The sequence below is a fragment of the Halichoerus grypus genome, chromosome 4, assembly GCF_964656455.1.
Source record: "Halichoerus grypus chromosome 4, mHalGry1.hap1.1, whole genome shotgun sequence".
Classification (NCBI taxonomy): Eukaryota; Metazoa; Chordata; class Mammalia; order Carnivora; family Phocidae; genus Halichoerus; species Halichoerus grypus.
This window is the reverse complement of record NC_135715.1, coordinates 2,129,525-2,150,962: the sequence shown is the minus strand read 5'-3', so window position 1 is coordinate 2,150,962 and position 21,438 is coordinate 2,129,525. Positions and strand designations below refer to the sequence as shown.

General features: G+C 55.8%; 1 protein-coding gene across 1 annotated transcript; it reads left to right on the top strand.

The window, feature by feature from the left end:
- The first annotated feature begins 3,715 nt into the window (after positions 1-3,715).
- On the top strand, positions 3,716-21,156 carry TEX29 (testis expressed 29). The gene is made up of 5 exons (XM_078069957.1): positions 3,716-3,963; positions 9,303-9,413; positions 19,430-19,499; positions 20,183-20,346; positions 21,075-21,156. The coding sequence occupies exons 1-5, from the start codon at positions 3,906-3,908 to the stop codon at positions 21,113-21,115; spliced, it is 444 nt and encodes a 147-aa protein (XP_077926083.1). The 5' UTR covers positions 3,716-3,905; the 3' UTR covers positions 21,116-21,156.
- Positions 21,157-21,438: the final 282 nt, after the last annotated feature.

Here is a 21,438-nt window from a genome sequence, read left to right as displayed (position 1 = left end):
TGCGTTGTGAATGGAATGGGCGCTCTGTCGGGCCTCTTCCAATTGTCTGACTTATGGGGGCAGTTTCGGCCTTTGTGTTTTTCATGCTAGTCTTCACAGTAATATGTGCTCGTAGGGAAGATGCACAGGGGTCAGGTGAGGAGCACGCACCCCCTCTCCCAGTAGCCTCTCCTGCTTCCACGAGAGTAACGACCGGGGTGACGGGGCTCGTGTTCCCCTCAGTTCTTGCAAGCAAATGCAAACACGTGTCTGTGTGATTTTATTCCCCACAAACAAGAGCACATTGACCGTGTTCTTCCGTCACTGGCCCTTCTCTTAAATCCCTGTGGGAATAATGGGCCGCCGTACCACATCATAACAAGTCCGTGGTGGATCGAAGACCTGGATAGGAAGAACGGAACTTGAAAGGGTCAGAATACAGTCTTCCCGTACTTCAGTACGTTCCCGGGCAGGGGCGTGTAGGCTGCCCCCTCGTCTGGCAGCCGCACGAATACCCCGCTGATGGAATGTGCCGGTTCATTCCGGTGACCTCTTAGGTATTGGGGAGGGGTGGTGAATGTCCTGTGTGCAAGCAGGTGAGTATTACAGTGATAGCATTAAGTTCTGGAAACATTGTGTCTTTTAATTTTGATAAAATTTGCCAGATTCCTAGAAGGCGTTTTAGAAATGACATCCTTGATCTTGCGCTTCTAAAGGGAGCTGAGGTCTGAATGCCGCCCACAGCCTTTTCTTCGCTGCTGGTGCGTTGGCCTCCGTGCCGTGCAGTCCCCGGGGAGCACGCTGCTCAGAAGGGAGGCTAAGGCAGTGTACACCCACCAGCCCGATACTCCCTCCGTAGAGCAAGTGAAACTGGTCTCAGCGACCCCCCAGGACCTCCTCTCTGGCCCTGCCTCTCCCCTGCAGGTCCTCCGGGCACAGGGTGCTCGGCCGGGCCGGGTTGGGCAGGTGGCCTTCCTCTCTGGTGGCTGGGTGCTACTGGCGGGTGCCCGGCCCGGCGCCGGCTAGACACAACGGTTGCTACAGCTGTGATCCGGACCTGGCTGGTGCTCCCAGGGCCCAGCGTCCAGGGGTGAGGGGGTCCCGCAGGCTGGCGGGCTCACGCGCGGTTCCGTGGGTGACTGCGTGTGTTCCGTGCCCCGTAGCCACGGGAGGACTTCTAGCTGGCCTGGCTGTCTCCGCGGCTCAGTGCTGTTAGTCGTGAGACGCTGCCGTGCCCCTGAGGCTTTTCTGTACGGGGATCGTGGAGCCCGTGCAAGGAGAGTACATGGTCGTGGTCCCCCAGGCTGGTTCCCGTTCCCGGCACCGTGGCCCCTGGCATCGCGGCGCCCGTCACCGTGCCGGGGAGCGGTCGGGAGGAGAGGCTAGGGGCCCCTCACTTCTGGTCCCTCAGTTACCAGGGAAGCCCTGGCTTCCTCTCGAAACCCAGCAGATCACGTCCTTCAGCTTTCACACGTGGTTTCACAAAGCTGCGATTCCGCGGCTTCCCCTTCGGCCACAACCTGTTTCTTGCCCCTGAGCAGATAGACCTCTCGGGAGACTTGTCCATTTCCTCCCCGCTGGGCTTCCTCCCCCGCTGCCCCCGTCCTTGGGGAGGTTCCCGCAGCGCCCCGGGCCCAGCCAGCCAGGCGTCCGCGGACGGGCTGTGAGCTTGCGGGTTCCCCGACCCCGGGCCCTACGCCCCCCCGGTCGGCGAAATCCCGTCACGGTGCTAGTAAACGGTTAGGAGTTGGAATTCTCGGCGGTGGTCACGGCTCCTGGTGGTACTTTAACTCTTCCAGAAAACCCGTGACGACACCTGCTCCCCCAGGAAGGCCTCACAGTTGACAAGAGCGAATGTCTGTCAACGAAAATGAAACGTGTTCAGAGCGGCCGCTAGTCCTCACGGGCGCTCGGGGCTCACAGACTAACTCTGGCCACGCCGGCTGCTCCGTTGGTGGCAGCAGCGTGGTCCCAGCCACGGAGGGGAAGCAAGGCAAGTGTCCGGCCCCCAGAGGAGCCAGATGCCGACACCCCTGCCCCGTGGACGAAGCCGGACACCAGAGACCGCACACCCGTGCTCCCAGCGCCGTGGGCCTCGCCGACCGGAGGTGCGCCACGCGTGACGGGGCAGGGCCGAGGCCCTGCTCGCGGGTGCGGGGTTTCTTCCTGGGCCGATGGAGACGTTCTGCAACGGGTTGTGATGCTGCACTCTGCAAGTGCCCCGAACCCACTGACCGGTGCACTTCCCATGGGTGCAGCGTTTGGCCCGTGAACTGCATGCGGTGGGCGCCAGGCTAGCGTGTGGGCTGTCGGAAGCCCTCGGGGCGTGGGCGCTACCACGGAGCGGGTACAGTGTCGTCACCCTCGTGTTACAGACAAGGAAACCGTGGCGCCGAGGCCAGGAGCTACGGCTGGTGATGAGGGGGACTGAAGCCCGCTTCCTTGTGGCGTGAGCCGTGGGAGGGACGGCACTGCCGGATCCGCGGGCTCACCACCGCGCCCCGAGCTTTCCAGGCTGCTCTCGCTGGGGGCCCGTCTCCCGCCCACCCCACCGTGGGCCGCCCTGGCTGCCCTTGCGGCCCTCTCCCCTCTCGCCTGCACCCTCTGCTCCTCTGGCCTGGTTGTCACGGTGTGCCTTCCCCCACGTCTCCCTGGGGCCCCGCTCTGGGGTCGCAATGACACGGGTCCCAGCACAAGGCTGCCCTGACTCCCGCCCCACCGGCTCAGCCTCTGGCAGCAATGCGGCTCCTGAACCCCGCGGGCTGGCCGTTCATGGCCTCCACAGCCCTCCTGCCATGTCCTGTGGCCTCCTTCCCACCTGCAGCCTGCCAGCACTCAGCCCTCCCCTACAGGTCCCGGCTCCTTGCCCCCAGCGGCCCAGGCGTGGGAGAGGGACGGTCACCTGGCACCTGGGCCTCCTCACTGCTCCCATACCCTTCTCTGGGCTGGGCACGCCGCTTCCTCTCCCACTCTTCTGGAGCTCCCGGCCCCCAGGCCTGCCTCATGCAGGTTCTGTGGCCCCAGCAGGCTACTTCCCCAAGGTGCACAGATGGCTTTCCAGCCCACCGGCTGTTTGTCACGCCCTTGGGACCTCAGCCCTGGCCAGACCAGTCCCCTCGATCCTCAGGTCTCCCAAGTGTGCAGCCTCTTGGTTTCTCAGATTGGCCAAGCCTGGCTGACCCCAGGGCCTTTGCACTTGCTGCTGCTTCAGGCTTGCATGCCTTCCCTCACTTCCTCCCCACACTGCTCAGATGCCGCCTAAGCCTGAGGCTGCCGACTTACCCCACGTAAGCAGAGAATCAGTCCCGACTCCGTGCTCTGCTTCTCCCCTGCGGCACGTGCCTGACCTGACATGGTCTGTCTCCTCCTGTGGGGCTACACGTCCCTGAGGGTGGGGGGTTTGTCTGTTTTGCTCACTGTTGCATCCCAGCAAACGTGGACACCCCAAGAAGGACGACCCAGGAGTGAGGGCAGGACGCGAAGCCAGGCCTGGACGTCCTGCAGAAAAGGGTCTTGGGCGGGGGGTTCACGGCCCCCCTTCCACTCGCCCTCGGCCCTGTGAGCATCCTGTCCATGCTCCAGCTGCCGGCGTCGCCGCCCTGCCCCCCGTGTGATGTCACGGGGCTTGTGTGACGTCACAGTGGACAGGGCGGGCCTGCTATCGGCTCCAGACTCCACTGGTGGGAGCAGTGGAGGGAGGAGGTGCTGGTTTCTTGTTTGATCCAAAGTTGTCCACTTGGAGTGTAACAGGGCTGCGCGGCTGAGGGGGCTTGGTTGGGGACATGGTCGCCAGGTGAGACCCGGGCCCGCGCTGCCTGGCCCCCTGTCCCTGCCCCCCCGCCCCCCGCCCATGAGGTCCCACCTGTGCTAACCCGTTCCATCCCCCAGGTTCCCTTGACCCCCTTGTCTGCCCTTCGACTGCTACAATGAGATACGCACCAGAGTTCAAAAAGTCCCCCTCGCACCTCCTGAAGAAATTTGCAGGTAACGGGGAAGGCCCGCCGCGGCCTGTTTCACTCCACGGTGGTGGCTGTTACTCACCAGGCTGAGCCAGGGGCGGGGGGCAATGGGATGCAGGAAAATGCTGTGCAGCCTTCGTTTTCTTGCAAGTGTCCTTAGAGACGTCTGAGCTGGAGGTGTTCAGTGTCACAAACACGTTCAGCTGGCTCACAGGGCCCCAGGGTCAAAGACGTTTCCGTGTGACGAGCCACATGGACACTTCCATCTCAAAACGTTTGTTGCAAGAGCGACTTTCTCTTGAAGAGAACACGTTTCTCAGCAGGAAAGCCTACCTCCCCCATCCTGGGTGCCCGGGGTCTGCGGTCAGACACTCGTCCTGGGCACCGGGGGAAACCAGGGCAGTGGGGCCCGTGAGGCTGCTGGTCTGAGCGTGCACACATCCACGTGCGGCCACGGAGAGCCACACGGGGTGCCCCGCACGGGCGAGGAGGGAGGGGCCGTTCCCACCGGGCACGCTGCCGTGTGACTCAACTTTTCTTCTCGGGGGAGCTTGTCTGCGTGCGCTGTGTGATAAAAGATAAGAAAATGGAAGGAAAAGAAATTTGGTTTCTTCCTTTTTTTTCTTTCTTTGGCTTGGAGCCTGGACTGGCGGGGGAGGGTTCTGGGCTGGCCAGGCTTCGGTGAGACAGTTTCCCTGTCGCTCGGCAGGAATCCACTGAGGACTGGGCTGGGGCTCACTCGCTCGGACGCCCTTCCTGGGGCCAGTCTGTGGGGCTCCATCACACAGGGCAGCCGGGACACGGAGGTCAGTGGGTCTGGCTCTAAGCCGGGCCGCGGGGGGCCCGCTGGAGGGGCTGTGGTTTCTGATCCACAAGGCCCAGGGCAGAGGAGCGGGCTGGCCTGGAGTTGCCCCTCGAGTCTCCTGGCGGAAGCACCCACATGGGGGACAGTGTGTTCTTCGGGCCCGGGAGTAGACAGCCTCTCTCGCCTCTCTACTTCAGGGCTGTGGGACTGGTGGCCCCAGTGCAGTGGCGATGGAGAGCGGTGCCCACCCCTTCTCCAGGTGTGGGTTAGGGCAGGTTGGTCACTCAGGTGTACCGAGGAAAGCCGGGGTCCCACCTGTGCTAACCTGCTTGGGGCGGGAGGTCGTCTTCCCTGTCCTCACTGACCCACAGGAGGGCCCCGCTCTCCGGGCTCACAGTGACCCACCTGCACTTAGACCCTAAGCTGCTATTCCTCCAAGTTTGCGGTGGGGGGTGAATGGGAGCATGTGACAGTACATCTCTGTCACCCTCTGTAGGCGTCCATGTGGCTGTTACATGTTTTTACTCTGAGACTTGTTGCTAAACCGTTAGATGACAGCTGGTTTTGTCAGCACCTGCCGGCAGGCTTCCTGGGGCCAGATGTGGTGCTTCTCTTGTTGCAGGCTGCCTCTGCTGGGCACTGTGGCCTGGGCAGGGGGCGGGGGAGGGCAGGTGTGGGGGCTGGGTGGGGGAGGGGGAGGGCAGGTGTGGGGGCTGGGCAGGGGGTGGGGGAGGGCAGGTGGGGGGCTGGGTGGGGGAGGGGGAGGGCAGGTGTGGGGGCTGGGCAGGTGGAGGGGGCAGGTGTGGGGGCTGGGAAGGGGCGGGGGAGGGCAGGTGTGGGTACTGGGCAGGGGGAGGGGGAGGGCAGGTGTGGGGGCTAGGCAGGGGGAGAGGGAGGGCAGATAGAGGGTGGGCAGGGGGAGGGGGAGGGCAGGTGTGGGGGCTGGGCAGGTGGAAGGAGGTGGGCAGGTGGAGGGTGGGCAGGGGGCGGGGAGGGCAGGTGTGGGGGCTGGCAGGGGGAGGGGGAGGGCAGGTGTGGGGGCTGGGCAGGTGGAAGGAAGTGGGCAGGTACAGGGTGGGCAGGGGGAGGGCAGGTGTGGGGGCTGGGCAGGTGGAAGGAGGTGGGCAGGTACAGGGTGGGCAGGGGGAGGGGGAGGGCAGGTGTGGGGGCTGGGCAGGTGGAGGGAGGTGGGCAGGTAGAGGGTGGGCAGGGGGAGGGGGAGGGCAGGTGTGGGGGCTGGGCAGGTAGAAGGAGGTGGGCAGATAGAGGGTGGGCAAGGGGAGGGGGAGGGCAGGTGTGGGGGCTGGGTAGGTGGAAGGAGGTGGGCAGGTAGAGGGTGGGCAGGAGGAGGGGGAAGGCAGGTGTGGGGGCTGGGCAGGTGGAAGGAGGTGGGCAGGTAGAGGGTGGGGAGGGGGAGGGGGAAGGCAGGTGTGGGGGCTGGGCAGGTGGAGGGATGTGGGCAGGTAGAGGGTTGGCAGGGGGAGGTGGAGGGGAGGTGGGCAGGTAGAGGGTAGGCAGGGGGAGGGGGAGGGCAGGTGTGGGGGCTGGGCAGGTGGAAGGAGGTGGGCAGGTAGAGGGTGGGGAGGGGGAGGGGGAAGGCAGGGGGAAGGGGAGGGGGAGGGCAGGTGTGGGGGCTGGGCAGGTGGAGGGATGTGGGCAGGTAGAGGGCTGGCAGGGGGAGGTGGAGGGGAGGTGTGGCAGGCGGCCAGGTGGAGGAGGAGGGAGGGGGTAGGGACTGGGCAGGTAGAGGAAGCTGGGCAGGTGGGGGGCATAGGGTCGTTACAGGCAGCCTGGATGCTGGTGGACCGGAGTTCAGAGCAGAGCCCAGGTGAGCCTGCTGTGCCCATTGGTTCAGACCTCCATCCCCGCCCTGGCCGGGGCTCCCCCTCCATCCCCAGGATGCAGCCTTGGGAGGGCGTGCCTGACCCTCCTTTACAGACTTCCAAGGGTGCCGTCAAGCCCCGAGGGCAGGTGCTGACTCTGTGCAGGGACCCCCCGCCCTCCCCCCCCAGAAGCGCTGCCTGCCCGGTGTTCTGTCCTCAGGTGTGCGGCTTTAGCTCCCCCACGTCTGTCCTCCTGCCGCTGCTGGCAGGGATGGCGTGGCTCAGGTGTGCCCCCAAAGGCTTGCACAGCCTCGGGGCACCAGCCTGGGACCGAACATACGGGGTGAAAGAACGAGGGAGGGTGTCGAGATGACAGGCGGCCTCCTAAAGAGGGCCTGGCCGGGGCGGGGGGCGGGATTGGCCATCTTCATCTCTGCCCACCATACCCCAGCTCGCCATGCCTGGCAGGTGCTCGCCAGGTGGGTGTGGGGAGACGGAGGGGTGCACCCAGCCTCTAGGGGCTCAGGTCCACCTAGCCAAGCAGGGTGCCGGCCTGGGGCTCAGTCGCACGCCGTCCAGACGGTGTCCTGTTGAGGGCAGAGGGCGAGCCGGCGGGTCCCCCACCCCACACCAGGGTGAGTTACACCTTACCGCGTGGTTCTGCGCACCGGGCCCTCTGCCCGCCCCGAGGGTGGAAGACCCGCGCTGGGCTCGTCGCGGAGCAATGGCCAGGGTGTGCTTGCCAAGCTCGGGACTCCGGCCGTCCTTCATCAGCAGACTAACCCGGGGCCAGCGCCGGCCCTAGGCAGTGAGCTCTCTCCATGGCTCTACGGCACTTAGTCCTTCCAGAGCCCCACCGCCGAGACCGTCCCCGTCCGGTCCCCGTCCCGTCCCCATTGTAGAGAAGACGGGGCTCTGCCAGGTCACGCGGCCGGCAGCGGGGGAGGGGACTTGAGCACAGGGACCTGGCGTGTGGCCTGTGCCCTTAGCCCTTGTGGATGGATTAGGTAGCCTCTAAAACCAGCGTCCTTTTCCTCATGAGGTGCCATGACGTTGAGAGTAGTTCCGTGACCGTGCCTTGTAAACTGTAAAGTGCCTTACAAGTGCCGTTTGTGTTTTGTCTGTGGAGTGGCCGGAAGGAAAACGTGGGACTCAACAGCGGGGTGGTCTGCGGTCCTCTCCTCCCACAACCACTGTCCCCTCGTCTGAACCCTCCTGTCTCCACCCTGCAGACGGTCGGCTGGGCGCTTTCCAGACCCCAGCTCTGAAGGGGTCACGCCAGGGATGGAGAAGTAGACGAGAGTCTTCTGGGGGCAACTTCCCAGAAACACATCAAGACCACGGGGGAGGTCCAGGCAGATAAAACAGTCCTGGGGAGGAGGTGGGGTGGGCGCGGAGATCTCAGATGTGCTGGGAGACTGACCTTCTGCACGGGTGCTCTGGGGACCAGCTGCTCTTCCAGACTGTTCCGTGAAAGCAGCCGGACTGGGAAATCAGACCCACGTGTTCTCATGTGGGGAGTGATGTTGAAAAGAACAGTCATTATGAACAAAATTATGCCTCAACAGCTTGTTTTCTGCCTGTGCTCTTTGCTGAAATAATCCTCTGCTGTCATGGAGTGCCTTGGAGAACCCTAGGTCCTCTGGCTCCGTGAAGACAGTGGGGTGATGGGGACCCCAGCTCTCCTGGTCAGCTGTGTGCTCTTGGGTTTCCTGGAACTTTCTGGACAACGTGGAGGGGGCTGAGCACACCTGTGTTTGCCACCATGCGGGCTGTCATCCTGTGGGGCCCCCGCTCTGAATTGTGTGGGAGTCGCCCACGAGTGCGGTGGTGGCCGTGCTCCCCAGGTCGCCACCGTGAGGGCCTGGGCGGGCTCTCTGCAGCCCGGACCCCATCGGAGGCGAAGCTGGGCACGGCTGGCATGCCTTTAAACGGATGACCCACCTTGCAGGGCGACTGAGCACTCGGTGACCCCGGGCAGCGGGGGAGGCCGGCCCTACCTGGCCAGCTAGCCGGGCTCCGGGAGAGGGCAGTGGTGCAGGAGGGTGACGCGGGCTTCTCTGTCCCCTGAGCCCGCCCAGCCTGGCTGCTGTGTGCGCGGTGGCATTCTGGCCGCACGCCTCGGGAAGGAGCGGGGGGGACGGTGGGTTTCTCTGGAGCCCCCGCCCTCGCACCGGGAGACCCCAGCAGGGTTTGGGCAGACGCTGCCGCCTGCCCCTGAGGGGACTCACGGGTCCTCGAGGCTGGAAGTGCATCAGCATTCGGCGCTGGGATGCGTCCCCCGCCGTCTGCGCTGCTGGGCCCACAGCCCGGATACCAGCTTGCTTGCTTTCGGTCAAAACTGACATTTTACGTTCTGTCCTTTTAAATTCTGGAATAATCTTCAGCCTGAGTTGATGATTTTAACTCACCGTGTGCTCCCCTGTGAATTAGTCCCACCTTGTGCCTGCGCCCCCATGTCCGTTGTATCCGATCTCCGTCTTCCGTTTGCTCTGTGGAGCGCCGGTCCCCGTGCCGCTGAGCTGCACCGCGTCCTCAGTCGTTAGAGGACCCGCATCAGTGCCTGCAGTTAACTCGACGTTATTTTGTTCAGAAATCGGATTCATCCTAGATCTTGGGAGAGGGATTTGTATGATGCCTAATTAAACACGTCCCCCCCCCCCCCCCAGCGCCAGCCTTGGAGCGCCCCCGGCCACGGGCTGGGGCTCCTGGCAGCGCTGTGTGTCTGCTTTGCAGTGTGTGACATTCCTCTGTATGACATCTGTGACTACAACGTCACCAGGGACCGCTGCAAGGAGCTCGGCTGCTGCTTTTATAAGGGCGTGTGCTACGAGAAAGCCGTCCCCGGTAAGCATCCGCGCCCCCCGCCCCGGGCCGAGCAGCCACCGAGGCCCACGGGCTTCGTGCCCCCGCGGCCTCCGCTGCACCCCGGTTCCATCACTCTGGCGAGTTAGCGGGGCGAAAGGAAGTTCACTCCTGGATGGAACTGAGCTGATACAAGAAGGGTCCCGGGAAGACCCTGGGCATGCGGGGAGGGGGCAGAAGCCGCTGGTTCGAGGCGGGGCTGGCTGCCAGCTGTGCCCAAGGTCAGACCCCACGGGGCTTCTCCACGGCCCCGTCACGGTCAGCATAAAACCAGACCCCACTGAGTGCGCCCTGACCCCGGGAGTCCGGGATGCGCCTGGGACGGCGGGGCCAGCAGGGAGTCCCGAGACGGGGAGGCTGTGGGAGCGGGGGGAGGCCACCACCCCCACAGTAGGGCCTGCTTCCGCCGGGGCTGAGGGATTCACAGTTGAGTGGGAGAGTTAGGTGCGGGGCAGGATACAAGCCGGGATGCCCTGGGGGAAGGGGTCTTCTAGTTACACTGTCTGGGGCTTTGCTCACACTTCAGAGCTTTGGGCCTCTCGGCCTCTAGAATTTTCTAAATTAGTATTTCCAAACCCTCACAAAATTCACTTGATGATTGATGTGTTTTCTTGCCCTGTTTGCGGCCCTTTTAGAAATGAGGGTGCTTGGCTCTAGGAGTGTTTGGAGAGGAATGGAGTGTGTGCGGCGGGGCGGCCTACACAAGGTCTTGCCAGAGAGGAGGAAGGTGCCCCACAGACAGAAGCTGGCATGGGCCATGGACACTCAGCAGCTCCCATGCTGTGGGAGAACGTGTCCCGGGCCCTCCCTGTCCCAGGCCACTCTCCCCTGTCCTCACCTCCCCAATGGATAAAGGCACGCTTGTGCCGGGAGACTGGAAAGGTTTCTTGTTCTCTCCTCCGAGCCCCAGGTAGGCTGAGCCCTCGGAGGTGAGACGCAGAGTGAGCTCTCTCATTCCCAGACATGGGAAGGCCTAGGAAGTCAGAAACATTCATGACTCATAACTGTTCCCAAGGAGTGACCCATGGGGCTGCCTGATCCCACAGACCCCACACCCTAAGCCAGCTCCTTGTTCAAGAAGGAAGTGACATTCTGCGCAAAAAGATCGGAGAACCCAAAGCATCCGCAGGGTCCTGGCTCGCCAAGGGGGTGCATCTGTCTTGCTTTATGGTGAAGATTTGGCACTTAGGGCAAAAGAGGAGGAAGTTTGGCTTCTCAGAAGGAGGTGAAAGCAGAGGCCACAAGAAATGCCATTAATAGCTGAGAAGATTTTCTGATGACAATTTCTCATCCAGATCTTGAGTTGGAAGACTTGGGACCAGACTCTCCTTACTTCTCTCTGCGTCTGGGAGACCCGAGCAACCCTAGGATCCCACACCTTTCCCTGTACCTGTAGATAGAAACAGCTGGAAGTTACCTCTTTTTTGGTTATTTTTATTGAGATAAAATTCTCATACCGTACAACTTACCCCTTTAAATAAAGTGTACAATTCAGTGGTTTTTAGTGTATTCACAAAATTGGGCAACCATCACCACTATCACTTCCAGAACAGTTGTATTAGCCCCAGAGAAGCCCTGTACTCATCAACTGGACAATCCCCATCCCCTCCCATCTCCAGCCCCTGGTGACCACTGACCCGGACATTTCACATTCATGGAATCATACAGTATGTAACCTTGTGTGTCTGGCTCCTTTCACATGTTTTCAGAACTCATGCCCGTGGGAGCAAGTGTCAGCACTGCGTTCCTGTTTATGGCTGAGTAATACTCCATTGTAGGGATAGACCACATTTGGTTTATCCCTCTGTTAGCTGATGGAAATTTGGGTTGTCCCCACTTGTTAGCTACTAGGAACACGTGTGTATAAGTTTTTGCATGAACATATGTTTTCACTTCTCTTGGGTATTTACCCAGAAGTGGAATTTCTGGATCATTTATTAAATACATTTAAAATGTTTAAAGAACTGCCAAACTATTTTTGACAGTAGCTGCACTGTTTGACAGTCTCAACATTATTACCTAAATTCCAGTTTCTCCGGATCCTCACCAACACTAGTTGTCTGTCTTTTTGATGTTCGCCGCCATGATGGATATGAAGTTGTGTCTCACTGTGGTTTGGGTGGTATTTCTCTGATGAGTAATGATGTTGAGTACCTTTGCATGTGCATTTGGCCATTTGTATGTCACCTCTGAAGAAGTCTATTCACACTTCTGGCCCAGTTTTTAACTAGATTAATTGTCTTTTTATTGTGGTGTTGTAAGAGCTCTATCTATTCTGGATAGTAGGCCCTTATCAGATATGTGATTTGCAACTACTTTTCCCAATCTGTTGGTCATCTTTTCACTTTCTTGATAGTGTCTCTTTGAAGCACAACATTTCTTAGTTTTGATGATGCCTCGTTTATCTATTTGTTCTGTGGTTGCTTGGGCTTTTGGTGTCATAGCTAAGAAACCATTGTCTAATCCGAGGTCACAAAGATTTACATCTCTGTTATTTTCTAAGAGTTTTATGGTTTTAGCTGATACATTTATGGCTTTGGTCCATTTTGACTCAATTTTTTTTTCCACGGTGTGAGGCAGGGATCCAGTTTCATTCTTTTGCATCTAGATATCCAGGTATTCTAGCAGCATTTGTTGAAAAGACTATGCTTTCTCCATTGAATTGCTTTGGCATCCTTGTCTAAAATCAATTGCCCATAAATGTGAGGGTTTATTTCTGGGCTCTCAGTTTTATTCCACTAAGCCAGTACCACACCACTTTGATTACTATAGCTTTAAGATAAATGTTGAAATTGAAAAGCATGACTTCTCCAATTTTGTTCTTTTTCAAGATTGTTTTGGTTACTATGGGTTCTTTGCATTTCCATATTAATTTAGGACCAGCTTGTCAATTTCTGGGGAAAAAAATGCCCTCTGAGATGTTGATAGGGATTGTGTTGAATCTATAGATAACTTGGGGGTGGGATATTGCCATTTTAATAATGTTAAGTATTCCGACCCATGAACAAGGGATGTCTTTCCATTTATTTAGGTCATCTTTAATTTCTCTCTGCAATATTTTGTAGTTTTCCATGTACCAATCTTGCCTTTCTTTTGTTAAATTTATTCCTAAGTATTTTATTCTCTGATGTTATTGTAAATGGATATATGTCCTTAATTTGATTTTCAGATTGTATATAGAATCCTAAGTATAGACACAAGAGAATTGAAAGGTTGCTGGAATATAGAAATGCAACTGATTTTTGTATTGTGATCTTGTATCCTGCCACCTTCTTGGACTTGTGTATTAGTTCTACTCATTTATAGTTGATTACTTAGGATTTTGTAGATACAAGAGTGTATCATCTGCAAATAGAGATTTTTTTACTTCTTTTTTCCAATATAGTTGGTTTGATTTCATTTTCTTGCTTAATTGCCCTGGCTGGAAACTCTAGTACATGAGGAATAGAACCAGTGAGAATGGACATCCTCATCTGGTTCCTGATCTTAGGGGGATGTTTTCAGTGTTTCATCCATAAGTGTGATGGTAGCTATGGGTTTTACCAAAGGTCAGGTTGAGTAAGTTCCCTTCTCTTCCTAGTTTCCTGAGTGTTTTTATTATGAAGGGATGTTGGATTTTATCAAATTCTTTTTGGGCATCTTTTGGATACCTTAGTGATGCTCTTTATTACTCATATGGATTTGAGTTACTGTCTAGTATCCTACCCTTTCATCCTGAAGGACTCCCTTTTAGTATTTCTTGTAAGGCAGGTCTGCTAGTGATGAATTCTCTCAGTTTCTGTTTGGGAATGTCTTAATTTGTCCATTTTTGGAGGATAGAGTCGCAGTGTATAAAATTCCTGATTAGCAGTCTTTTTCTGTCAACACTTTGAATATTTCATCATCTTGCCTTCTGGCCTCCATGGTTTCTGATGGGGAATCTGCTGTTAATCTTTAGGTTTCTTTATATATATCATGTTGCTTCTCTTCTGTTTTCAAGATTCTCTGTCTTTTGACTGTTTATTATGTATCTAGGGGTGGATCTCTTTAAGTTTATCCTAATCATCAAATTTAGGAAGCTTTTGTCATTTCTTCAGCTATTCTTTTCCTTTCTCTCCACTACTCCTGGGACTCCCGTTGTGCATATTGGTCCACTCCATGGTATCTCACGGGTCTCTGAGGCTCTGTTAACTTTTCTTGATTCTATTTTCTGTTGCTCAGATAGTCTCAAATGATTTATCTTCAAGTTTGCAGATTCTTCCTTTTGCCTGCTCAAATCTATTGAACTCCTCTAGTGATATTTTCATTTCTGTTACACTCTCAGCTCTAGAATTTCTGTTTTGTTCTTTAAAAAAATAATTTCTGTGTCTGTAATTGGTACTCTCTATTTGGTGAGATATCATTCTCCTACTTTACCTCTTCTGACATGGTTTCCTTTAGTTTTTTGACCGTATTTAAAGTAGCTAATTTAAAATCTTTGCCTAGGGGCGCCTGGGTGGCTCAGTTGGTTAAGCAACTGCCTTCGGCTCAGGTCATGATCCTGGAGTCCCTGGATCGAGTCCTGCATCGGGCTCCCTGCTCGGCAGGGAGTCTGCTTCTCCCTCTGACCCTCCCTCCCTCTCATGTGCTCTCTCTCATTCTCTCTCTCTCAAATAAATAAATAAAAATCTTTAAAAAAAAAAAAAATAAAATAAAATCTTTGCCTAGTGAGCCAACATCTGGTCATCCTCAGGGACAGTTTCTGGCTTGTATGTGTGTATGTGTGTGTGTGTTCATACTTTCTTGTTTCTTTGCATATCTAATATTTTTTTTATTGAAAACTAGACATTTAAAATATGTGGCAACTCTGAAAATCATGTTCACCTGCCTCACCAAAGTTGTTGTTAGCATCGTTTAATGACCTTTCTGAACTAACTCTGTAAAGTCTGTATTGTTTGTGGTTTGTGACCATTGAAGACTCGGCTTGGTTAGCTTACTGGTCAGCTAATGACTGGAAAATCTGCTTAGATTCTTGGAAACAAAAAGTCTCAATCTTCGTGTAGGGGCTTTCTGTGTGTGTTGAGGTACACCTTCAACAGTCAGCCAGATAGTTTCCAACTGTGCCTTACTCTTTACTTCATGCTTACACAGAGACTCAAGGTCAGCCAGAAGTGAGAGTTTAGGGCCTTCTCAGCTATTTCCTAAGTATGTGCACAGCCTTGGGCATGCCCATTGCCTTCTGGATCCCAAGGAATATGTCACAGCTTTTCAGACCTCCCTACAGACAGATACTTCCCCAGATTTTCCTTTTAAACTTTTTGGTTAACCTATTATCTACCCCCAACTGCTATCAGCCACTTTAGCCATCATGATTTTCAACAATTGCCTCTGATTGTTTTCAACAAATGCCTGAGAAGAAGCTGTTCACACTAAATTAGCTCCAAGTCAGGTCAAATAAAGACAACCTTGCAAGTGAGATCTTCTAGCGAAGCACTGGATGGATCAAATAATGACCGTTCTTTGGGGCTGGGCTTTGAAGAAGCTCCAGCCATGCTCTGCCCCCTTCAGAGATGCCAGGCTGCTAGTGGTCACCATGATTGTGGGCTGTTGGTTTAAGACTACCATGGAATTGGAGGTGAGCAGAAGCAGGAATAGGGCCAGTTAAAATGTCCACATTTCACTGTTCTTACTGACACTTATCTGTTCATCTGCAAGCTTTTGATTGGTTAATTTTCAGAGTTCTGAAAAAGTTTATTCTGATAAATGTTGCCAGTGTTCTCCTTGGTTTTATGGAGGAGGGATTGGGGAGGGGGCTCCTTTTCTACCCTTTTTTTTTCTGATGTCACACTGAAAATTCCAGACTTTAATGAACCTCAGGTCTAGTTGCACACAGTTGGGTAGTAAAAGCTGCAATGAGACACAGCACTTTGTCTTTAAATTTGTTTATTGTCCTCTCCTTCGCTCATTGTGAAACCTACAACCTGTAGCCAGAATCTTACCTGAAAGATCCTCTAGAGCCCGGGTCTTCCAGTGTGGAATGGCCTATCATCCAGCCGCTTGTGCTCCGGGGTACGTGACAGCTATTCCTGAGTTGAGGGCATGGCACTGGGTGGTGGTTTGGCCATAATTTGCTGCTTTTTGCACTTGTCATCTTTTTGTCATTTTGTGGCATTGGTGGTTTGACACACATCTCACTGTTGGAGGGCAACAGACTAGCACATCGTGGAGCTTTGCTTATGAAGATGCAGAAGACATTCAGTTACTAAGTCAGGTCTCACATGTGGTCATAGTCTTTGGCTGTCACTCCGGTTTCCTCATGTCCCAGTGAAACGGCCCCAACAGCATAAGGTGGTGAGATGGAACCTGGAAGGCAGATCGTGGCTAGTGAGGGCACACAGACTCAAGCTGCTGCCACTGCTTTTCCCATCTGTCCCTCCCCTGAATGTCTTCTCATGAGAATTTTATGAGAGAGTTAGCCATTTTGCACATGTTAGTATGTAATCCAAACATAACGTGCATTAATATTATTACCTGTCTGTAACTCATTTGAAAGATGAGCCTTATTCTTTATAGCACCTTACTTATTAGTGTCTGTAAGGAACCCAGAAAAGAACACAGACTCTCAGGAGTTTTTTGTCTGGGAAGGGGGTTCACTGTTGTACAAGCAGTTACATCATTTTTGCATGGAGGCAAATGTTAATCCTCTTTCCATCCTTTCAGTTTTAATAAATGAGTTGTGTGGGCTAGGCTTTTTTTTAACTTCTGACTTCTTTCAAGCTTGAGAGGTTGGGCCATCTGTGGGAAGAGTCTGGGCAGTGAGCCCTACATTTGGGTTCTCACTGTGCCCTCAAATTATTTTTCATTTCCTTGACATCTTTCTTATTCAAGACGGCAAGTGAACCTTTGTGCTGTGTAAGTTGTAGTATTCAGTGACAGGGTATTATGAGTTCTTTGTGCACATAATTCCATGTTATGAAAACCTTTCACCAACTTCTTAAATTGGCTGGTTTGAAGTGCACATTGTGTTATGGCATAATCTGTATTATTAAGAATATGAACTTGGGGAATTAGCATTAGATCTTTGAGAAAGAATTGGGAATTCAAAGAGAATGACTTGCCTTCATTCTTCAGTCTTGATTTAGGGCACATTATTTAACATGTCACTTCTTCTAAGTGTTTGACTTCTGTTTCTTCATGGGACTAGCTGAGATGATTTCAAAACTTTTAACTGTATCTGGGGGCGAAATTACCAAGAGATTCCTTAAAGATAATAATGCTTTCTTCAGTTGTTGCTATTTTTCAGTGACCAATCATAATATATGGTTTATGATAAACCATATATATTGTTGATAGCAAATCATGTGCTGGCCAGATCCTGCGCAGAGAGGATCACAGAGACTCAGTCTCTGCCTCCAAGAACTTGACACCAAAGACTGAAAATACTTACATGTGTAAAGATTTGGAAGATATACTGACAATCGGATATTCCAACGTTGTCCATGTGTGTGTCTCTTTCACGGCTTCACCCACATAAATTCTAAATTTACTCCATGAACCAGGATACAAAATCACACTAAGGAACATACATGTCCTGGAATTCGAGAATTTGAGGGCTCTCTTCTTGTCCCTTACAAGCTCCTGGTTTGATCATTTCCATTCAGTTCATTCAGCGTCATTTAAGTGTACTTTCTCTGTGCCATGCCCTTTGCCACACCCTCATATTAGTTACTTATGCTGTTTAACGAACTACCCAGAACTTAGTGGCCTAAAGCGACAGCTTAGAGGCTTAGCTGGGTGGTGTGGGCTTGGCGACTCACGAGGTGGCAGTCATCTGAGGGCTGGACCGGGGCTGGAGGGCCTGCTCTGAGACGGCTTGCTTTGCTGGCGAGTGGTACTAAGGGTTAACAGGAAGCCTTTTTCCGTGTCATGAGACCTGCTTGCCTGTCCTTACGACATGGTGATGGCCTCTTCCCAGAGCAGGTGGCCCGAGAAAGTCGGGTAGAAGACACAACGACTCTGACCTAGCCCCGGCAGTTACACCCTGCCCAGTGCCCTTGGTTCAGAGGTCAGCCCTATGCAATGTAGAAGCGTCTGCACTGGGGTGCGAATACCAGGAGGCAAGCATCCCTGCAGGCCATCCTGCGGGCTGGTTATTACAGCCCTAGAGATGGAAAGATGAACTGAGGTGAACACATTTCCACGGGAAACGCATCACTGAAAGAAAGAAAGCAGCTGATTAGAACAGAGCCTTCAACAAGCAGCTTGCTGCTTGGTTCACTGCTGTGGCGTGCTGGCCACCCCACAGGCCAGGTCCCCCCGCCCCCTCCAGCCTCTCCCTGATGGACCCTTGACCGTGGAGTGCCCATCGCATGTATGGCTGAGCATCACTTACTGAGCTCGGATCAGTAGAGGACAAGTAAGCATTTGGGCTGCTATCACTGAGCGGTTTGGCTTCAACCCCCTTCAGTTCTCTGACTTCAGCCCCCATGTTAAGGATCCTGGAGGCCCCGTCCGTTCTCAGAGACGCTCTGGGTTAGTCCAGGGAATGCAGTTCCTGTTGGAATTGCTCTTCCATGCCTGTGAGGCAGCTTTCTCTGCAGCTACTGCTTACCTTCTCTTGTGGGTTGAATTTTGTCCCCCCTCCCGCCCCCGCCGCCATCGATGCCTTGAAGGCCAAACCTCTGGTACCTGTGAATGTGACCTTAGTTAGAAACACGGTCTTTACAGATGTGATTAGTTAAGATGAGGTCACACTGGACGACCATGGGCCCCTTATAAGAGGAGACCTAGAGATGCCCAGAGCACGCACAGAGGAGAGCGCCCCATGAAGACGGTGTCCCAGAGGGAAGCTGCCACGTGATGACAGAGAGCCGGGTGAGGGGTCTCCAAGCCGAGGACACCAAGGAGCGCTGGGACCTGCAGGAGCTGGAGAGGCAGAAAGGAGCCCCCGGAGCCTTCTGGGGATGCCACCGTGGACTTCTGCCTGCACAGCTGTGAGACCGCATCTCCCTGTCGTCTGAAGCCACCCGCTGGTGGCATTTTGTTACGTCAGCCTCAGCACGTGAATGAACCTCCAGGGACGTGGCATCTAATGGTGTTACTGCTGGTTAAGGACAGGTGAAAACGGTTTAGAGGAGGAGGTAAGAGAACTGGAGCAAACCCTGTTGCTCGAGGTAGGGGTGTGCAAAGAAGCCAGTCTCTGCCCTTTGAAAGAGTGAAAAGCAGTGCGAGACGAGGCATGATGGTAATAATACGATGGGGACACTGATCACGAACTGCGTGGCAGGCGCCGTGTCGGGAGCTCCGCCTGCGTCCCGTCCCGTCCCGACCTCCGCCCAACCGAGAGGGTGCTGGTCGCAGGGCTTCCACTGAGCGTGCTCATGGGGGCTGCCTGGGCACCAGGACCCCGGGACACGGCCCCTCGCTCTGCCTGAGCCCTGAGCCCAGGAGCCATGGACCCCAAACGTCAGTCCCAACGGGAGAGGCGCCTGCGATGGAGGGCTCCCACGGAAAGGCTTCCCCGGGGTGGGGGAGGAAGGGGCCCAGAACGTTCCCACAGCCGGAAGCACGGGAATAGGGGCCGCTGCCCAAGAGTCACCCTGGAGGCCCAGGTTCTTCTGTTGGGGCGAGTCTAGAGAAGACGGGGGGACAGTGGAAGGCCCTCCTTAATACAGAGACGCTCAGCCAGTGGAATGTGGCTATCAGCCAAGAGGCATTCTCCTTCTCTTCAGCCTTGGGACAGCTCACCCTAATGTTGAGGAACCGTTTCTGGGGAGTTGGGGCGGGGGGGCCCCGTTCATGGGCGGCCAAGGGGCTTTTCTGGAGAAGAGACGAGGGCGCTGCCTGCACCGTCCCCGCGGGCAGCCCTCAGCTGTCCTCTGCGTGGCCCACGTGGAGCCTCACGTCTGTGGGGCCTTGGAGCCCTCAGCAGTGGCTCGGGGGGGGGGGCGGTGGTGGAGGAGAGGCCGCGGGCAGCAGGGGCAGGGCGCCACCTGCCTCGGGCGGGAGGCCTGACTTCCGTAATGGAAACTGTTTTCCAGTCTACGTGCAGGTGTTCTCTGCCTTGATCGTGATCATCGCCGGGGCCTTCATCATCACTATCATTTACAGGTCAGTCGCTCCTCCACTGACGCACCTGCAGAAGGTGTGGGACGCAGGGTGGCGAGGAGCGGGTGGGGCTGTCGCGGCCAGAGGGGCCCAGCGGCTCCCCCACAGCTCCTGATGACGCCCCCAGCAGTTAAGGAGCTCCGACATGGTCCGCGTCCTGCTCGCCCCCGTCTGCCCACGAGCGGGGCCCGGGGCTCCCTGCCCGGTGTGTCTGCAGGGCGCTCTGTGCTGTGAGCCACGGTGTAGACGTGCTCCAGACACGAATCTCCCCTCTCATTTCGGTGATGGGACACAAGGCCACGGCAGCTGGCAGCTGCCCACAGTCAGAGCCTGGATTCATCATTGCTACCCGGGGCCGAGTGCCCCCACCTCAAGCCCCCTTACGACACAGGAACCACGGAGACTAGCACGTCACTTTGTCCAGCAGCAAAGAAAACCCCTCCCCTGCTCTGAGCGGTGCCAGGTGACATCTTGAGTGACCTGCCTGCACACTCACCTTGTCCCTGTCTGTTCTCGCCCTCAGGCATCTGGACGCCACGCACGACCGCGTGTATGGTGCACGCATCAGAAGCTGAAGTGGGCATGGCTAAGGCAAAGCATGTGTGCCCCTGTTTTAGGGAGACGTCCTGGTGAAGGACTGGACAGCCCATTGAGTTGTCCGCCTTCAATTTCTCTCTTGCCATCAGAGTCGTTCAAGAGAACAGGAGAGAAAAGGAAGCGCCCACGGACATAACTCTGCCTCCCAAGTCCAGCAAGACAGCGGAGGCAGCCCCATCCGGCGAGCAGGCGGCCTCCCAGCCCGCGAGTATGGAGCCCTTGAGCAAGAGTGAGATCATCAGGGGGGAGGACGGTAAGACGGCAGGTCGTCCAGGCACAGGGCACAGCTTGGCTCCTGCAGAGACCCCGTCCGGGACAGGCCCGTCCCGTGGCGGGCAGGGCAGGGAGGCGTGTGGGCGGCCGCGGGGCTGGGCGAGTCAGCACCCGCAGACCGAATCGGGTGCTTCCTGGCGGGGGTGCGGGAACGCGTGGCCCAAGGGGTGGGAGCAGCCCCTCAGGACCTGGCACCTCTGCTTTTGTGTATTTATTAACCGTCTCCGGATGGGAGGGCTTTGGCGGTTGCTTGTTGCTCTTCATAGGTGAGCACCTGGCCAGGTTGGAGACGGAAGCACCCTAAACCCTCAGCTCTACCTCAGGCTGTGTGGACACGTGCTCTCTGGGCCTCTTGTTCCCCATTAGTGGCGAAGACTCGGTTTCACTGGAGCAACTGGGCAGAGAAAAGGCCTACCCAGACATCTTGTAGGGTCTGGACGGCTGCCCCTGCCGAGCTGTCTGAGCCACGGTACTTTCCCGCAGGGCAGGATGTGCACCCCCTTCTTGGGGGCTTCTGCAGAGCGAGGCCACGAGAAGTGGAGACACTTCTCCTTTGGTGACAGGGAGCCAGGGCAGACAGACTGTTGACCAGACTTGTCTTTGACTAGATCCTGGCCACGTAGATGTGTTCGCAGACCTGATGACATGTCCTTGGGACTGCTGAACATTCATGCAGAAAACCCGCTCTTTGTTTGATCTTCAATCCAGCTTCCTTGACAATAATGGAAGAGGAAGAGACTGAGGACTGAGGGCACGATGAAGCCGAAGTGAAGATCGGCAGAGACGCCCACCCGGAAGGGCCCAGCCGGTGAGCCGCCGTGAAGTGTGTGATGCAAAGAGCACAATGAGAAAACAGTAAAGGTATTTTCAGTGCTTCCTGTCGTAGTCACTGCGGCCTTTCCATCTTCGGGCAGACCCAGCCCGGGGGAGCGAGGACGCTAACTGGGAGCTCTCGGTGGCCAGCCGCGCCGCTTGTGACCGCTGCTGGGGCCCTGCGAAGCCACCGCGCCACTTCTCAGAACACAGGCTGCACCTGCACGGAGTGGGCTTGTCGCTCCGCCTCGCGGGCGCT